This window comes from Gouania willdenowi, chromosome 20 (genome assembly GCF_900634775.1).
Source record: "Gouania willdenowi chromosome 20, fGouWil2.1, whole genome shotgun sequence".
NCBI lineage: Eukaryota > Metazoa > Chordata > Actinopteri > Blenniiformes > Gobiesocidae > Gouania > Gouania willdenowi.
This window is the reverse complement of record NC_041063.1, coordinates 18798840-18818347: the sequence shown is the minus strand read 5'-3', so window position 1 is coordinate 18818347 and position 19508 is coordinate 18798840. Positions and strand designations below refer to the sequence as shown.

General features: G+C 41.0%; 1 protein-coding gene across 1 annotated transcript in view; it reads right to left on the bottom strand.

Moving 5' to 3' along the window:
• Nucleotides 1-5164: 5164 nt before the first annotated feature.
• The window catches only part of kcnb2b (potassium voltage-gated channel subfamily B member 2b), a 111074-nt gene continuing 96730 nt past the window's right edge, over nt 5165-19508 (bottom strand). Inside the window, exon 3 of the mRNA XM_028435061.1 lies at nt 5165-9966. Coding sequence (XP_028290862.1) covers nt 7975-9966 — 1992 coding nt within the window. The 3' untranslated portion in view covers nt 5165-7974. The remainder of the gene's footprint in view (nt 9967-19508) is intronic.

Sequence of the window (19508 nt, the reverse complement as noted above, 5' to 3'; positions counted from 1 at the left end):
TTTAATGGATGCTCAGAGCGCCCTCTGGCGGTTTGGGGGAGAACATCAAAACACAAAAGTAATGAAATACAAATGACCATAAATTTTCACATTTAAATCTCATAAAAAATATATAGTATATAAAGAAGTACATGGGATAAATATAATTTTAGACAGTTAATTAGCCACTGAAGTTCATATTATAGTTTTTGCAATATTATTTTCCCTATGGAGACATTTTTAGTGCTCATCAATTAACTGTTTTGATATGATTTTGATGATGAAATAAATCATCGGGATGTGATTCTTTTTTTTTTTTTTTTTTTTTTTTATACCTTGTCTGCACATGCTGTCGAAGGTTAACACTACAAGAAGTGCAATCTTTTAACAGCAATGCATATTTTATTATTGCAATTAAATAAATTTATTTATTTCATTGCATAATTGTGACCATCACCAGCCCTCCCTAGGGAAGGGTAAGAAATACTTTATTAAAGGGAGGATGTAAAAAAAGAGAGGGCAGTGTTTACACCAAGGTGAGGGGTTGGAGGGGGGTGGGGAAGTTAACAGGGAAGAGGGATACAAGATAGGATATGGAATGAGTGGGGAATAGTTGTTAGGTTCCAAGTGATGCGATGTGAAATTGTGGTTGTGTATATTGTGCAGTTTGGTGACCAGTGTGCGGTTTAGGAATAATAGTGGTGGCTGTGAACAGAGGAAGAGGTGAGTGGAAATTCCATAAAACAGGTATTTGGGAACAAGGTGTCTAAGGTTGAGCCCAGTATGAGTGTTATCCCACAGCCCAAGGCCAGTGCATACATGACAAATGTATTTCCAAGAACCGCCACTGCAAAACCCACGAGCCGTCCCCGGGCCCGAAGAAGCAGTCAGGCCAGCAGCGAGAGCGGGCAGCCTAAGGGCCCCCGGCGACCACCCCACGGCCAAGCAGCCCCCCGCACGCCCCCAAGGTCCCAAGCCGAGAGGCAGCCATCGCCCCCCCCATACACACCCGAGAAAGCCCCAAGGAGCCAAGGACCCAGCGCACCACGCCACCGATCCCACCCCCAACCCCCAGACCCCCCACCCCACCGACCCCCCCCCCCCACACACACCCCCGCGCCCAACCCCCCGAGGGGAGGGCCCAGAGAACTCCCTGCCCGAGGCCCCAGCGGAGGAACCGAAGCCCACGCCCAGCAGACGACCAGAGCCGCGCCGAACGGGCAGCCGGCGGGCACCCGCCGGCGAGCCCAGAGCCAGCAGGGGCCCGACCCCAGGCCAGAAGGACCCGGAATGGATGCAGCACCAGGAGCAGCCCGCCCAGGGAGGACGACCACACCCCAAGCCGCATAAGGCACCAGGGGGCCGCTGGGAGTCCCCCCGCCGGCCCCCAGGCACCCCAACCTAGCCCCCCATGGCGCCCCAGATCACCCCCTGCTGATGCCGCCCGCGCCACGAGCTTCAGTTTTTTTTAAAGCCAGGGCCCCCCCCCAAGGGCCAAGCCAGACCGCCCCGCCGGGATGTGGCCCCCTGTTCGGGCCCCGACACCCTGCCTCACGGGGCACTGCCCAAGCAGGGGCCGTACCAGTAGGTACGCAAGGGCGCGGCACGCGCCACCCGCCCCGAAAGACCCCCGCCACGACCGGCCCGGCCAGCAGGCCAAGCACCCCGGGCCCCAGGAGCACCCCCCGGGAACAGGACCCCCCAAGGGCAAGCCCCCGGGCCAAGCCCCCCGGGACGCGCCCCCCACCCCGGCCCAGGACCCGGCCACAGCCCAGCAGAACCGCACAGCCCCAGACGGCACAAGGCCAGCAGCCCAGGGCCCGCCGTCCCCCGGACGGCGCAAGCCACGGGGCAGCGCCCCCCGCCGGCCCGCGAGCAACCGGCGACCCCCACCGCGGGGACGGAGGCACCCCAACGGCACACATCAAGTAAGGGACAGCAGCCCCCAGCCAAAGATGCCCCGGACCCACCCACCAGTCCGCAGATGGCAGGACGTACCCACCAGGCGGCCGAAAGCAACCTCAACCACCGGAACAGCTAGCGCCGCCCCCCCAGTAAACAGCATCATCCCGAGGCGCCAAACAACCCCGCCCCAACCCCGGTGAGGACACCAGCACCCCCCCAGCACACCCCCCCCCCAAACCGGCGAGGCAGGCCGCCCCGGGCCCGCACACCGCGGGGCCCGCCCCCAAGGCCACCAGGAGACGAAACAAGCACCAAGCCACACCCAAGGGGGAGAGGCACCCCCGCGCCCCACCAGGCCGACACCGCCCGGAAAGACCCCGCAAGGAGAGACCCCGGCAAAGCCCCTCCGAGACCCACCGCCACGCCCGACCGCACCATCGTGATGTATTTTTACTCTATGCAGTGGCCCAGCCACCAACAGAGGGGCCAGGCCCCCACCGGAGAGGCCCAAATGTGTGTACCAACCCAACTCTAAATTGATTGATTTACAAAACCATCTATCTTCCTTTTTGAAAATGAGAAACAAATTGATTGAAACTGAAATTCATCAAAGAGATTGCCGTCACATCTGATGGTGTGGGTTTAACTTTAAATCCCACTCAGAATTTTCTATCCAGACTTCAGAGGCTTCGCGTTCAGAAACACCTCTGAATATCAATGCAATTTGTCTTTTTGAAGAGAGAGAAATTTGTTCAGTAAAGTTCAGGCAACTTCAAAAAGGTTAATCAGACATAATGACAGGAACAAGCTAAGGAGATGATTTTTTTTTAAGTATTGTCCATTTCTCATAAGCTTCTTCTTTTATTCAATCATTGCTTGGAAGCTTCTTGGATAAAAGGTGCAAAAAAAACAAAAAAAACAAGTCAATGTTGCCTTAACCAAGCTACTAAACATCTAAACTTTTTTTTTTTTTTAATTTTTGGCTTCATTTATATATATTGCATTATGTATATATTTTGTTAAACTAGCTATTGTTTTTGAATATAAGTTTGCTGTTTTATCCTATATATATATATATATATATATATATATATATATTTATTAAGGTTTTCGCTTATTCAGACAAGTTTTTTTCAGACAATTTCATCCTTTAACATGTTTCGACTGTCAACTGCCAGTCTTCCTTAGAGGTGATTGCTTTGGTGTATCCCTATGAGCAACGTAACAAATGAAATTCCATGCATGTCATGCCAACACACATACATAGGAGAAACAGGAAGAATAAATACAGATTCGATAAATGTCTAAAGAAAGAAAAGGGAAAAATACAGTCATTATATACACATTTATTTGTTACTCTGCATATGCTAACAGACGTAATGGGGAACAATGCTCTACAGAAATGTTGACATACGTGAACCATAACAAAGTGTTCCGTGGTCACATAATTGTTCAGACTAATACATGCATACAAAGATGTCGCTTTTGCACAGAAACAGTCTGTAGCTTATATTGTGTCTAATGGTAATGTTCTCTCGTAGCTGTACTGAAACCAAACAGAGGAACCGTAAGAGGCAGAATATACAGAGACAAGAGGACGAGCAATGGCTTATAAGCATGAGTGGCATATACATTACCCATTCTCTCAGAGAAAATAATGACACAACCTTTTCTACTCCGTCACAGATGAAGTTTCCCGTCACCAGACTGGAAGACAGAGCACAGTCCTGCAGCTTTTAACTCACGGAATTAATTCTAGCCTCCACACAAACTTCATCCCAACGGGATTTACAGAGTCTGATCAATTCAAACCGTATGTTTCTCTATCCTACCTGTCAGAATGAAGGATTACTCAAGGCTCAAGCATAGATGTGATTACTACCAAACATGGGATGAAAGGAACTGAAAGTAAATAGGTTATCATCTAACGTCCTTTTAGAGGGGAAAAAAAACAAAAAAAAAAACAAACCCCAAATTCAACTCCCGCCCCCGACCTCGCATTGAACTCTGATGTCATCCCATGACAATAAACTCACGAGGTAACCCATAAATATCTAAATACTGAAGCAGGCAATGCTACTGCTGGCGTACAGTATGTACACAAAAGAAAAATGGACCCTTCCCAGTCACTGACACAAGTTAATTACACGGAAGGACTGTTTTCTTTCTGTAGGATTTCAACCCCATTCATCACCATCCCTGAAAGCCTGCAGACCACAGATTGTGAAGCACTTAATGCTGGAGAACAGCAGACGGCTGTCATTATTCCCATTTCATAAAATATCTGCTCTTGCCTTTCAATGAAGACTGATGGGAGTGGACACTGAACACGGTACACAGATTGACCAGGAGTACGGAGAAACATGGCAGCTCCAACCTGGAGCCAAAAGACATCAGTGTGAATTTTGACAACATCATTTTCTCACAAATTACAGAAGTGATTTTTTTTTTTTTTTTTTAAGCTAATAAAGAAATAAAAAATTAACCAATCCAATCAGAACATCAGAGAGTTATATAGAAAACCTGAGAACTCACTAACATTACTCGTATCTATTACATAAAGACCTGATTTCTCCTATAAAATTAGATTTTTCTGTACAGTGCTTATGAACAAAAAACAAAAACAAAAAAAAATGACCGGCTACCTTCTCATAAGCGTTGATGTTATGAAAAGGCACGCATCATTTCAACCACCATATGGCAGGATTTTGTGGTCGTGCTCGATTTTGGTTTAGAAAAAATAGAATCATTCTTACTGTTAATCCACAAAAATAATAAAATCCTTGGTTTGCGACCAATAAATTATAATTACGCACACAATTACATAAATCTAGCAGAATTATAAAAGCTTCTTGTCAATTTGGATCCCCTTTCAACAGATGATCAAATTTGCTGTTTCTTAATGCTTGGCATTAATGTGCTTAACAGCATTTTATCAGCTATGGTAGAAGAAAAATCAAATGCCCAGATCCTGTTTGCATTACTTGCCCATCTCCGTTACTCATAATACTGTTAATCTAATAGCAGATATTACATTTTAAAAATACGAATAATTTCTGCCTGTACATTTATAAATCCCCATAAAGATTAAATAAAGTGCCACAATTTTTGGCCTGCATAGATAGCAGTATGCGGTATTGCACATTCCACATCCCTCAAACAGACAAAACATGATGAGAATAGTAAAAAAAAAAACAAAAGACAGAAAACTATAAAATGACCAACAAAGCATTTTTTTTTTTCATCTAATTGCCTTCCTGGTTTGTGTAACGCTCGCCTGTATCATGCTGCAAATTATAAATATATATTCCACCCAGTGATTGGAAACAAAGGCAACATACAACAGAAATCATCAGTCAGTGTAAAAGGAAAGAGAAAGATGACGAGAGACAGAAAAGTCCACTCCTTTGGGTTCAAGTTTGACTAAAAATATTTCTGTTCACAAAAAAAAAAAAACGTAATAAATTATAATTAAATAAAAACAACATGTGTACAAAAATGCTTAAATATCATCAGCAGGTTCTGAAAAAGTTGCAGTAGCACAGTTTTTAGTGAACACTGGGGCTCAGAGGAGAGGACAGTGAACTCAATGCAGGTAGAGACTGTCAGAAAAAAAACAAACTCTATATAATATATATAATATCAACATTAATGTAGGGATGCAGCTGGGATTTATAAACGCTTGTGTGTGTGCTTGATTTGGTCCTTATCTCAGAAGGTATACGGCTATGCTGTATTTTGTTATTTCTTTAACTTGTCAAAAAAATAAAAAGTAAAAGCAAAGATCTGCTGTGCTGTCCTTTGATATAATAATTATTGACTACTGTAGATTGTTTCATGGCTATCTTAGACATACAGTAGTTATCTAAGAAAAATGTCTTAAAACTTCTATAAATGTAAATATTGGTTGTTCTTCATGAGTTTGATGGAAGTAAAAATTGAAAAAGTACATCTTAAACCTTGTCCTTAGGGACTGAAATGGCATATTTTTACTTTAGCATTTTCTGTAGTTTGGTGTGATATATCAGACAGCCTGCATTCTTCCATAAGTGTTTGGCAGCTGCAGATTTCTGAGTTCAGAGCATTTTTTGGGCTCTATTTTAACAATAGACAGTGGGAACGTCAGACGCAGTGTGATTTTGATTTGTTGAATGAGTGGCCACGTTGATCCCTAAACTCTTGAGAAGAGGACAATAAAAGTAGGTATGCAGTTACACAGCCCGGTCTAATTCCCACATTAATTCATAGGAATGTGTGGGTGATTTTTTTGAGGTTTAATGTAATCCTATATTTTTAGAATATTTTATTTCTTTGATTATTTTCTACATCAGGTATACACTAGGTACAAAATGAACTGCTAGGTTTAAGTGGTGAGAAAACAGAAGAAAGATATATTGTGATTCAGGACAAGTCTTTGTGACCCTGCTTTGACCTAAAATTATTCTATTACATGCATAAAAGACCTCTTGTTCAATTTAAAGCTGCCTAACCATATAACTCACTTTTCATGCATTTCAACGCAAATTCCACATTATTTTAAACTCAATCAGTTTTGACTGGAAGTAATTTACTGTGATTTCATCTCATTACACACTTCAATCAGGGTTTGGGTTATGGCTAGGGTTATAACTCACATTAAAATGCATTGCTTTGTCGTCCCCACTATAACATTACGTGACATAAGGAAATCATGTTGCAAGATGCGCAAAATGAATCAACGTCTTTTTTGTGTCATTGTCGCAAACTTGTTGAAACTGGGCTGACCTTTATGTCATCAAAAAGTTGTGCTGATAAATCCTATAGTCAAAAACAAATGTCAAAAGTATAAATTTCCACTCAAAAATTTGTCACCGTCTCCACCAAAAACAAATGGTCATGTGTCTTGTGTTTTTATTTTATCCTTATAGTGATTTCTTGTGTTTCTTCGCTACTAGACAAGACAATTGTTCTCCTGATGACGTTTTTGTTCTGGTTTGTTTTCGCAGTTTTCTGTGATATGATGTCACTCCAATTTAAGCAGTATTGGCATGTTTCTGTGTAAGCCAAATTTCAACATCTGCCATTGTTTTGTCAATAACTTTCAGTCTGCGAAAATACCACAAATGTCATGTTTTGGCGTCGCACTGGCATCAGTAGTGTAAAAAAAACAAGATCTGGATGACACAGGTACAATTTAAAATATGGGATTTATGTGGTTAGGCAGATTTAAACTTTATCCCCCTTGTGGCCACTTGCATCATTGTTGAAATAGCACTGCGCTAGAAATGACATCTGACCTCAACATCTAGTTTTTTGATGAGTTGGTCTGACCTCAGTCAGTTTCAAACTTTTATTTCAACAGTGTGTGCATTGTGAATTTAATTCTATGTTTTGTGCTGTCAAACTGAAGCCCAAGATGTTCTGATCCATCTTTGCCATGTATTCAAAGATTCAGCATTGAAAAACAAATGCAATAATGTTATGATTAGAGTCTTTTTGAACATTTACCAGAAAAGTAAAAAATAAAATAAAATACAGGATTAAGATTGGAACACTTTGCATTTCCACAGAAGATAATGATATGTTTTTTTAGAAAAAAAATAGGTCGCTACAATGCAACACCCGCACCCAGGGGACACCCCTCGCTTATATTGGATATTTGTACCTTCAGTGACAGTTTTCTTCTGCCATCCCGCGCATTATCATTGCCTTACATGTCCATGTATTTACAGTTGAGCGCTTTCTGCAAACTAAGCACCGGAAAATACCAGTCTGTTGTTAAGTGCATGCTTTGTACAGATGAGTTCCTCTGTGCATTTCCTTTTTCTCACTAGAAAAGGAGACGGTAACTATGTACATAGGGAGGACACATGTCAACGTTTGTTGATGAATTGCAAGTTTTTCTCAGAGCCTTCTTTCAGATGCTGTCATTCATGTTCTTTAAATCTGCAAGAGTTACTGCAGTTTCCCTTTTAGCAACACAACTCCCGTACACAAGTAAAAGAGACTTGTCATGCCATGCAAAAATATCTTTCACTATAACTGTACCTTGAAGCTTTACTGTATTTGGCTCACCCAAGCTGTATTTGTCCTAAAAAGCTTCTCTTATGATCACATGCTGGTTTCAAGGGTGGGGGAAAGGCTGCTCTCCCCAGGAATCAGGTGGATGTCGGTAGTAAATACGTGATTCTCCACTTTGTGTCCACTTTGGTTGCTGTCGGCCTTGACCTCATCACCAGTGCCTACTGCGCTCTGGTTGCAATTTTGTGCTGCTGCTTTTGGAGACTGAGGAGCCACTGCAGCTCCTGCCACCTCCATCAGATGCTTTTCCTCAAGGTCCTCCATGGATTGATTGTCATCACCGGGAGGCGTGTCAACAAGCAGCCTCTTCGGGGAGAGGGGCCCGATGTCTTCCTCTGTGGCTGGGAGCAAGTCTTCTGAACAGAGGATTAACGGGGACGTCTCACCTTCTGGGGAGTCGTCTTCCAGGATGCTGGAACTGATTTCTCCAGGAGAGGTAGTGCTGGGTGGTGTCAATGGGCCTTCAGCTGAAGTCTTGGCTTGGCTAACGTTCAACTCTGTAATCTTTAGAATATTTAAACCTCTTGGAGAAGTTTGAATATTCTCTGCAGCACTGGTAAAGCTCCTCCCTTTCTCTAGATGGAGCTCTGATCCTCCTTCCAGCCTGTGAGGTTGATGAAAGCCATCTTTTAGGATCATGTGAGGAGAGCTCTGGTCATTATTCCCTCTCAGATAACTTAGATCTAAATAGGGTGGGGCTCTGGGGTGAGTGGTCTGATATGGCTTGGTATTATCCTCCCCTGAGTTTGAGCCTTGCTTTCTGAGACCTGTTGAAGAGCTGGTTAAATTATCTTTTGCTGGGGGCTGGACCTCCTTCATCTCCAGTTTTACTTCCTCCTTTGATACAAATTCAGTGCTATGAAATTTCTTCGATGAGGCAAGGCCAGTCATAGTTGTGCTCAGGGTGCTAATGGAGCTTGTGGTGTTGAAATTACTGAAAGACTGGGACTTGGTCATCTGGTTGTACATCTCCTCCAGTTTCTGAACATTAAGGTGCTGTGGCGTCCTACTTGTCCGCTGTGGACTCCCAGTGGTGGTGATGGTAATGCGACGTGGGGAGCTCTGAGGCAGAAACTCAGAGTTTCGTTTATCTGGTGACTTTAAACTGGTTGCAGAGGTCGCATGCCTGGTTGAGCTGCCCCAGCGGCTAGGGGACAGGTGGTTATCAAGGGAGGTTTTCTCCTCTTCTTTCTCTACAACTACATCCATCAGCTCCATGCTGCGGGCAAAGGCATCCTTAAGGTTCATGGACACAATGCTGCCATTTCTCTTGGCTCTCTCGAGGGCTTCCCTCCGCTTAATAGCTTTCTCTTGCCTTTTCTGCTCCTTGTAAAACTCAGAGAAGTTGTTGACAATAATGGGGATTGGCAAAGCAATAACAAGCACGCCTGCAATGCAGCAGAGACCACCGACTATTTTTCCAAGTAATGTCTGTGGGTAAATGTCACCGTAGCCCACCGTTGTCATAGTAATGGTGGCCCACCAGAATGAGGCAGGAATACTCGTGAATTTTGTGGCATCTTCATCTTTCTCTGCAAAGAAGACCAAGCTGGAAAATATCATGATGCCCATGGCAAGAAATAAAATGAGCAACCCCAGTTCATTGTAGCTCCTTCTTAAGGTAAATCCTAAAGACTGGAGTCCAGTGGAGTGCCGGGCCAACTTCAGGATCCTCAATATTCTCATAATCCTGAATATCTGCACCACACGGCGTACATTTTGGAACTGCAACACACTCTTATTGGATTCTGTTAGGAAGATGGTGACATAGTAGGGCAGAATGGCCAGCAAGTCTATGACATTCAGAGGACCTTTGAAAAACTTCCATTTATTTGGCGAGGAGAGGAAACGTAGGAGATACTCCATGGTGAACCAGGCGATACAAACAGCCTCCACGTGTGCCAGCTGGGGGTTGTCGTTGGCGTGACCAAAGTCATCTTTGACCTGAAGGTCCGGTAAGGTGTTGAGCGACAGGGCGATGGTAGAGAGGATGATGAACAGTATGGAGATGATGGCAAGAGCCTGTAAAAGAAAACACAAAAAATGAATAACTTTACCCCAAGAAATATGTTTACTAAATACACAACATGTTTCACCTCCTTGGTTAAATGCATCATCTTGTGATTAAAAGTCAGTACTTCATCACTCAATTTTTCAAAACTGATCCAAGATGCACTGAATAATCTTTTCCACTTTGCATAAAGGGCAGCGAAGGCTGCATAAATGAAGACTGAGAGGTGTTGAAAATAATAAATAATATGATAATACAGCTTATGCTTTTGCTTATATTGCTCAGTGGATGAGTTCCTGAATATCAATGAGTGCCCATTTGATCATGCACGGAGTATAACACATTCTCCAGTCATGAACACAGGTCAATTACATGGTGGAAACCTGATCCAAAAACAACAGAGGGAACCAATGGGTGATTGATGTTAAGAAAAATCATAGCTCCAAACGAAAGTATTAAACAAGTAGAAAGTATCAGAATAAGAAGATATGAATCAACCACAATCATCTTTTTAAATTGTATAATTAAAGAATACTTTTGATTTGATGGGAAGACAAGTTAGATTAAAGGGTTTTAGCTCAACATTTTTCAGTCACATAAAACAACACCAATCAATGTTTGTACAAGTATACCAAGTGGACATGTAAAACTTTAAAAAATTCAAACAAGAAACTTATAAACTGGTAGGAATACCTAATGCTTGGCAGCGCAGCCACACCTTCTGACCTTGACCTTCAAACTATAAAATCTGGCCTTTGATGTTCTGACTGGTGTTTGACATTTTAAGGAATACTTTGTCATAGGCACAGCATACAGAGGAGAAGTAGACATCTTCTATTTGCCTCATTGTGTCAAAGGAGGTGATGAAATCAACTCATGCACCCCAACTACAAATGAAATTCTAAACCATCCTCTTGGGATGAGATAATTAAGTCACAGGTAAAATGTCTGAGTCTCAAACTGAGTGGAGAGTCCACGACACCTCCACAACTTTTTGTGAACAGAAATGACCTCAGAAATGAAACATCCATTAAAATCTAATGAACAAAAGATTGAAGTCTCAGTCAGGATCAGAAAACGGATATTTAGAATACTAATCGTTGACTGAAGTAACTCAGCTGCAGAATTCACTGATTCTATACACATTCTACACACCTAAATATGATCACAATTGACACTTGTAGTAATCATGACACCAGCTGTGATCAGGTCAGAGCATCTCCAAGAAGGTGGATGTGGTTGGTTTTTAAATTTGGATCAAATGCATCCAAGGAAGGGTACTCTCTGACCCTGGAGCAACATTAAAGGTTCTAAGACTATTGTTCTGTCAAAATACGTTGTTATGCTATAATTTTGAGTGAAAGGTAAAGTCTTGATTCAAACTCATAACTTTCTGCCATCGAGAAATGAAAATGAAAGAAATGACAAAAAAAAATTGACTTAAAAAAAGGTCAATGAGTAACAAAACCCCGAGGTTTCATCTGACGTGCATCTAGGCTTGAAACTCAAAAAATTACTTGAGTATGGGCGGGGCACCTGGAGCAGTTAAGACACGCCCAGTGTATACTATAAAATCTCCAAAAAACAATCTATGCTATGCTAACTACCAACTCAATACTCACTATACCTCTCCATTCACAACTCTCTCAATCTTACCTACTTGCCACAGATTTCAGAGTCGACAGGTACTAGTTTTCATAGGAGGGGGTGGGGCCAACTGTGACGTAAAAAGCCACCAAAAGGTCACAAACCACCATTCTCAGCCAATAGCAAAATTCGATTGTAACAGCCAAGTTTCAACCCCTAGAGAGCAGTTACTCTTACATTTTTATAACAACATACAGTATGTCAAATTGAAATACTTGGACTAAAATGTCAAGAGTTGGACTAGGATCAATTATTAACATTACTTCATATCAAAAATACATAGTGGTTTTGGGTTTTAGCTGCTCTTTAAAGTTTTGGTTTCTGTGGGCTATCAATTAGACAGAAAGGTTTAAAAGAAATGGATACAGCTCTAACGAATATATCTCTTTAAAACAGAAAGAGATAGTGAAAGAACATAGAGATGTCAGTGTCATAGCTCGAGGAGGAGATGTTATCACTAAATGAATGTTGATTAGGTTAAACCTATTAGCAGCTAAGTGTGGCACAGGCCTGGCACTGAGCTGGAAGACTAGGGAGTCATAGTAAGCAGACAGATTGCTTGAAAAACTCTTTAACTTTTGTTTGGCAAGCTCACACGCAGCACACTCGAATCAGAAGACCTTTGCTTGTGCTCCTGCTGCTGAACATCAACGATATAGAGAAGATAAGAGGATGAAACACCCACTTTCCTCAGGTTTACGAGCTCACCATTGGTAAATGACACAGTTTACGAAGCTGGATTTTCAGTGTAGTTAAAAATGATTGATCACAGGGCAGATAAGTACAGATAAGAATATGACAAGGGAGGCTATAAAAGACATCATTATCTCCCCTGCTCCCCACTTTTAAAACTGTTCAACGAACACCATATGGGATGAGTGTGTGGACACCATCACCTTCACACATAAACTAATTAACATTTTCTCTGACCCACACCTCCGCAGTGTACATTCTACACACCTCATGGACACCACAGAGGGCGTTTGACCATGCGGGATGAGTAATTACCAAGTGGCTCACATTAATCTACTGTAATTGAGGGGGAGTAGTAAAGAAGATCAATTATTGTTGACTCTTCTTTGCTCTTGATTTGCACATTCCATAAGGGTTGAAGGTGCAGCATTTAGAAAAATCAACAAAAAACCCATCAAAAACACTAACGCTGTGGCCATACCAGTCTGTCATTGACCAATCCTGTTAGATCTCGGAAGCTAAGCAGGCCTGAGCCTGGTTCGTAGTTGGATGGGAGACCAGGGAGAATTCCAGGTGCCACAGTGGGGTGGCAGTCACCCCAGTGGTATCTGTCATTGTGTTCTTGGGCAAGGCACTTCACCTGCATTGCCTAGTATGAATGTTGTGTGTCAGTGAATGTTGGTGGTGGTCGAAGGTGCACTATGACAGCTTCGCTATGACAGCCTTGCTTCCGTCAGTCTGCCCCAGGGTAGCTGTGGCTACAATCGTAGTGTACCACCACTAAGTGTTGGGTGAAAGAATAATCCCTTAATTCTGTAAAGCGACTTTGAGTGTCTATGAGAAAGCGCTATATAAAATTGATGCATTATTATTATTATTATGATCAGCTTTGACACAACAATAGGTGGATCATAGGAAGTTTACCAGTTCACTTAAAGCTGCTACCCATGATCATTTTTCATTAGATAGAATCATAGGGTATAGAATAATTAATTTAACCTCATTTACTCCCAAAAAAAAGGAAAATGGTGAAAATTACAGCTCAAAAGTTTGTTTTGTTCTGCTCTGTAAACACTCTCTCACTAAACATTTTCGGAAAAGTTTTACGTATTGCATTGTGGGATGTGGAGTCCTGAAAAACCAATATATTGAGGTGTTTTTACTTGTTTTATTGGGTTTTTGCGTGACAAGGAGGACAGTGATTCGCTTGACACCATATTTGTTCTAGTTTGTTTCCGGTAGGAATCCATCAATACCACTTTTCCCAAAAAATGATACAATACCGATACTTGGGTGTGTGTACTTGCCGATCCCGAGTACCAATACTTATACCCATATACTGTATATACTCATGGTAAAAGGACTTGATTTATATAGCGCTTTATAACCACTCTGAAGCAGTCCCAAAGCGCTTTATATATCAGCTCATTCACCCAATCACTCTCACATTCACACACCAATGGGACAGGACTGCCATGCAAGGCACTAGTCGACCACTGGGAGCAACTTAGGGTTCAGTGTCTTGCCCAAGGACACTTCGACACATAGTCAGGTACGGGGATTAAACCCCCAACCTCTCGATCAGAAGACGACCCTCTACCACCTGAGCCACGGTCACCCATGCAAAAAAAGTATTAGGCAAAATGCAATGAATTTGAAGACATATTGAATTTTATTTTATGCTTGTTACAACATATATATATATATAAGATAAAAAAAATAATTTCAAAATTAACTACAAAACTGGCATTTCAAAACATTTTCTGTAAAATGCCCCAAAAAATGCAACAGAAGACATGACAGTCCACCATTGAAAGCCATTGGATACAATGGTATCATTCCTTAACGTTGAACTTTAACCAGTACAAGTATATTGGTGCAGTATCGAACAATACCCAAAATCAGTATCGGTGCATCCATAGTTTTTGGTATTCCCGGTGATATCAACTCACTTCACAAGACATTTGGATCTTTCCTTGTAAACCTCGAAAATAAACATCTGTCATTCAGTCCATGAAAACACCAGAAATGTGTTGGGAAGGCAGTTTTTTGGGGGGCAAACATGAGAAATCACAGTAAGAACGAAATTAAAACACTTCTATGCATCCATCCGTCTATAGGACTCTACATCCCAATTTAAAAATGTCGAGAAGACAGTGCTTACAGTGGAGACCAAACTTCAACCTTCAACTTAATTAAAATATTCCAAATATATAAGTCTAAGTGTAACAAATTAGCTGTAAAATGTTACACTGAACAGTCCTACTTGTCCTTTCTACATCTCACTCTAGCTAATCGTTGCCTCTCATCCCATTGAGTTGGCACTCTTTTACATCTTTCCATCAAATCTACTAAATCATACATACATTTTCTATTCTTTCACATTCCTATCTTTCATACTATGTAAAGACTGTTTTAAATTGCCATTTGTTTTTTATTTGTAAAGCCTTTCAAAACTTTGCTTGATATATAATGAAACAGTAGGATTAAAGTTGAATTAAAAATCATCATTATGATTTGTTTTCTTTTTAATGTATTTTTGATTATGTAAAACACACCTGTATAAACTAATAGCACGTGTGTTGTATATTTTGGAGGAAAAGAAAAAATCTAAATAAATATAATATTTAATACCAATTAGGGGTTGAACAAACGAGTCGACTTTAATGTTGTGTCACGACTCTGTTGCAGTACCTAACCTTTGCCCAAGATGGCGGCACAACACAACAAACGAGGGTCCTAGTACCCCTGCACGGCAAGGCAGCACAACATCAAGCGTTTACCGCTCCTTCCTTGTTTGTGCTCAAACTGCAGCTGGTAGGCAGATACTACGGCTAATTTACATGCTAACGTTAGCTGTAGCGGTAACATGTCTGTGTAATAAGTAGATCTGGAAAACATCAGCACTGCTGCTTTGCCTAACATGAGTCTACAGTAACTGTTAACCCCCGAGGCGTCCTCAGGGCCGGGCCTTTAGACTTTGTTTGGGCTGTTTTACGGTAGCTTTGGCTTCCTTCACCGAAACCGGTGTTGTACGAAAATCTGTGACCCAAAAAAATCTGTGACCGCTGTGGCTTCTCGGCGATAGAGAAGAAGAGTGCTACGGGAACTGTGTAAACCTCTTCAGAGCTCGTAAGGAGCTATTTACTCCTCCTTAAACATGACGCTCCAGTGGATGAAGTAAATGCAAACTGGAGAAGAATTACAAATGCGTTTAAGGGGGAGTAAATGTCCACCGAGAAGCTGCCGGAGATGGAAATGTCGCCACATGCGGTCACGGATTTTGGCACAACACCGGCACCCGGTTGCCACTTGGCTGCCACTGGGCTTGGCTTCGGCTTTTGGTGAAGTCATCTACTATTTGTCGTCGACTCAACTAGTATGAACATAAAGTCGACTTTTAAAATTATGAAGTCGTTCAACCCCTAATACCAATTATCATTTTAATTTTTATATACATCTGTAAAAAAAGTGTTTTTTGGAATGGTTGTGTCTAAAATTTTTCTTCCTCCTCCTGGAAGGGTTTTGACCTCAGTATCGTCACACCATTTTTAGTTCATTGTCAGTCCAGTCATTAAAGCTGATTAGCTTAGAAGGGATGACAGTGTTTCTCTTTGCATGTTGACATTTATAATGAGCTAAATTCTCCAATGGACTAAACTGAAGAATGTTTTAATGGCTTTATTGATTTTTTTTTCTTTTCTTTCTTTCTCTAAAGTACATTTATGACTTCCCCTGAGCACACTATAAAGCTGAGAAGATGGCTAAATTATCTATGCTGGCCACATTAAGGAATAATATCTACTGACTACGATGGAAGTGAACTTGCATTAGCTATCAACACCCACACTATCTTTACAATTTGATTCCATAGCTTCTTTAAAGAAGTAGAACAACTTCCTTTGCAACCCGAGTAGAAAGTGTCAAGTTGATCCAGCAGGAAAGAGCCATTAGAAAACTCACAGCCTTAAGAGCTGTCTTGAGTCCCTGATCCAAGTGTCTCTTGATTTCCATCTTCAGTCACCTGACATCTTCAACAACACTCTTAAATTTGTGGGAATCACCTTTCTGTTCTTCGTTCCCACATGAGTCACAAGGGGCAGTAAATCCACTCTAAATGTCAACAGTGAAAGCTCTGAGGTCACACAGTCACTTCCTACTCCTGGCATCACCTCTTCTATTTAATTCCTCACTTTGTGGAAGGAAAACCATTGTGAGGAAGAAAAATAACCTGTACCACGAGTCTGGCCCATTTGCCAGCTTGGGGAGGTTAGTGATTGTATACACATTAGATTATATTCACTGAGCCAAGCCCAGTGAGCTACTATTGATATTTGTGCTCCTCCACTTTCCATACTAACCCCCCCTCCCACATTTGTGTTGTTAGCCTGTTCTGCCCAGATTGAGCTATTCCTCAGGTATGATAATTTTTTCCTGCAGAATCAATCCAGGTGATTATTGCCATGGTAATGTGGATTGATTCCAGGACCAGTGATGTGTTACATCTTCCTAGACCACGTTTCTTCCAGCCTGATGAACTCATCAAGGCATGCACGTGTGTTGGAGAAAGACAGATCTTTTCATTATGCATTTCTACAAAAAGCAATCAATCATAATCCTAAAAATAAACGCTGGTAAAAATTTTACCTTCTTGGTGGAGGTAATATTTTTTTTTTGAACAGCATTTATTTATTTATTTATTTGTTTGCTTGTTAGCATGATTACGTAAAAAGTACTTAAGGGATATTGACCTAATTTTAAACCAAAGACAGACCTTATGCCAGGGGTCACCAACCTTTCTGAAACTATAGGTACTGCATAGCCCCAAGGGCTACCAGTTAGAAAAGCATTTCTTAAATACTATATTCTAATGGTTTCACTTTAAAACCGGGTATAATAATAAGGAAGATTAGCAGTAACTTAAAAAGATAGGAAATGTTGAGAATTCAAGTACGTGCAACACTTTATTTCTCCTCATTTATGCAACTATTTGATTTTCATTACATTTTAGAGAAAATCCAAAATCCCAAAAATATATCTTATGCACATTATAATAAATATAACATACCACTGATGATAGCCATTTCTGCAACACTTGAAAACATTAGTCCCAATGTTTTAGTGAAAATACACATTTAAAGATGGTTAATTTAATACTAAAACTTTGTCACATGCAGAAATATTTAACTCTACTAAGTACTAACTACATCTGTCATATGTAATTACCTTAGTGAGTTGGAATCCTGGAAAGTAAATCAGGTTTTAGATGGAGCATATTGGTGACTAGAGCTCCTGAGGGCACCTCACATGGTCCATGCAGCCTACCTGCGGTCCACGGGCACCATGTTGGTGACCCCTGCTTTATGCTATGTAAGATTCTATTTAATTTTTATACTGATACTGATTCTGGATCAGTTTATTTGATAAATCTAAAAACCACTATCTCGCATTCATATCTTGGTGATTTGAATCAGTTATATCAGGTTGGTTCATCAATTAACCCAACAAGTTACATCCGGATTGCGCTTTTCTTTGTGATTTTTCCAACTGATTGACCAACTGTATCGTTATTAATGGAGATAGAAATGTCATGGTACCATGATCAGGATCACTAATCCAGATAACTTGAGTACCTTGCAAAAAGGATAATTGGAGCTTGGTGGAGGATTGTGCTCTCCGAGTGCTCTTGTTTTAAGTTTACAAGTAATGTCAAGTGAAAATAGCTGTGTGTCTTAAATCACTGGCACTGTATGCTTGGAACATGTTTAAAAAGACTGACTAGTTCAATATTTATGTTCTTGAACCATTACCAACAGTAAATAAATAGCACTAAACAAATACGGCAATGTTAGGACATCTGGCAGAGGTAATTTAACAAGATTTATATCGCATGGATGGTTGGAGAATGACTTGAGTACAACCTTGAAAGAACCTAACATTAATCTATAATAAAGCAAAAATAGACCTCCTCCCCCTTGCATTACTTTGTTAGGACTGCTGGTTGAGTGCCCTTACCATGGCCGGTTTCCAATAACTTTACAGAAAGAAACAGGGATAGAATGAGGGATAAGTGTGTGTGATGTGCAGTGTGGTGCATGACTGGTGAGGTACTCACCCCTCTGGAGTTGGACGTACACATTTATTAACCTAATAGAAGCTTAAATATGCAACATTTATTCATTTTTAACGTCATTATATTTCTAAATAGCAACAAGATATTCTTACATATGTAACTCTTGTATGTTCTTGCACTGAAATTGTATAAGTTTGAATATAATTTACAATAAACATTATGATTCTGATTATATTTCAATTTCGACCCTTTTTGACACATTTTGTTGTTTAAAAAGCTTTTGATTATGCTTTAATCTATTCAATGTTTCAACAATACAGTAGCAAGAAAAACATTATATATATATATATATATATCACTATACAACAAATAAATATTACTGTCCCCACGGTACTGTCTGCCTCACAGCTTACATTTCCACTCCACATTTATCGACAATGCAGCCGACCAGAAAGACTAATTATGTCTCACACCATTCATTAAATTAGTAAACAGACAGTTGAACGTCAGCATGTACGTACTGCGGTAAATGATTAATCAACTGGTTGCTACCATGTGCAGCATTCATTCCATGGTTATGAATACAACTGAGCTCATAAAATACAAACTGGATTCAGTAACACTTTGTTTTAATTAAAGATTTATCCCAAAGTCTTTGAGAATGCAACAAAGCAACTAAACCCGCTGACAGAAACCACTTTATAAAGCGTTTGGCAAATTTAATCAGGTGCAAAATGTACAATATTAATTTTTTTGGTGAAAAAAAAAAAGATTAACGGGACTTTTATACAGGGCGACCGTGGCTCAGGTGGGAGTGGGTCGTCTTCTGATCGGTAGGTTGGGGGTTTGATCCCAGTACCTGACTATGTGTCGAAGTGTCCTTGGGCAAGACACTGAACCCTAAGTTGCTCCTAGTGGTCGACTAGCGCCTTGCATGGCAGTCCTGTCCCACTGGTGTGTGAATGTGAGAGTGATTGGGTGAATGAGCTGATATATAAAGCACTTTGAGACTGCTTCAGTGTGGTGATAAAGCGCTATATAAAATCTAGTCCATTTACCATTACCATTTATATGTGAAGTTTGCATATTTAACCCATACTAATGTGGCTGTCCTTTGTCCTTCATTGTACGCTTCATTGT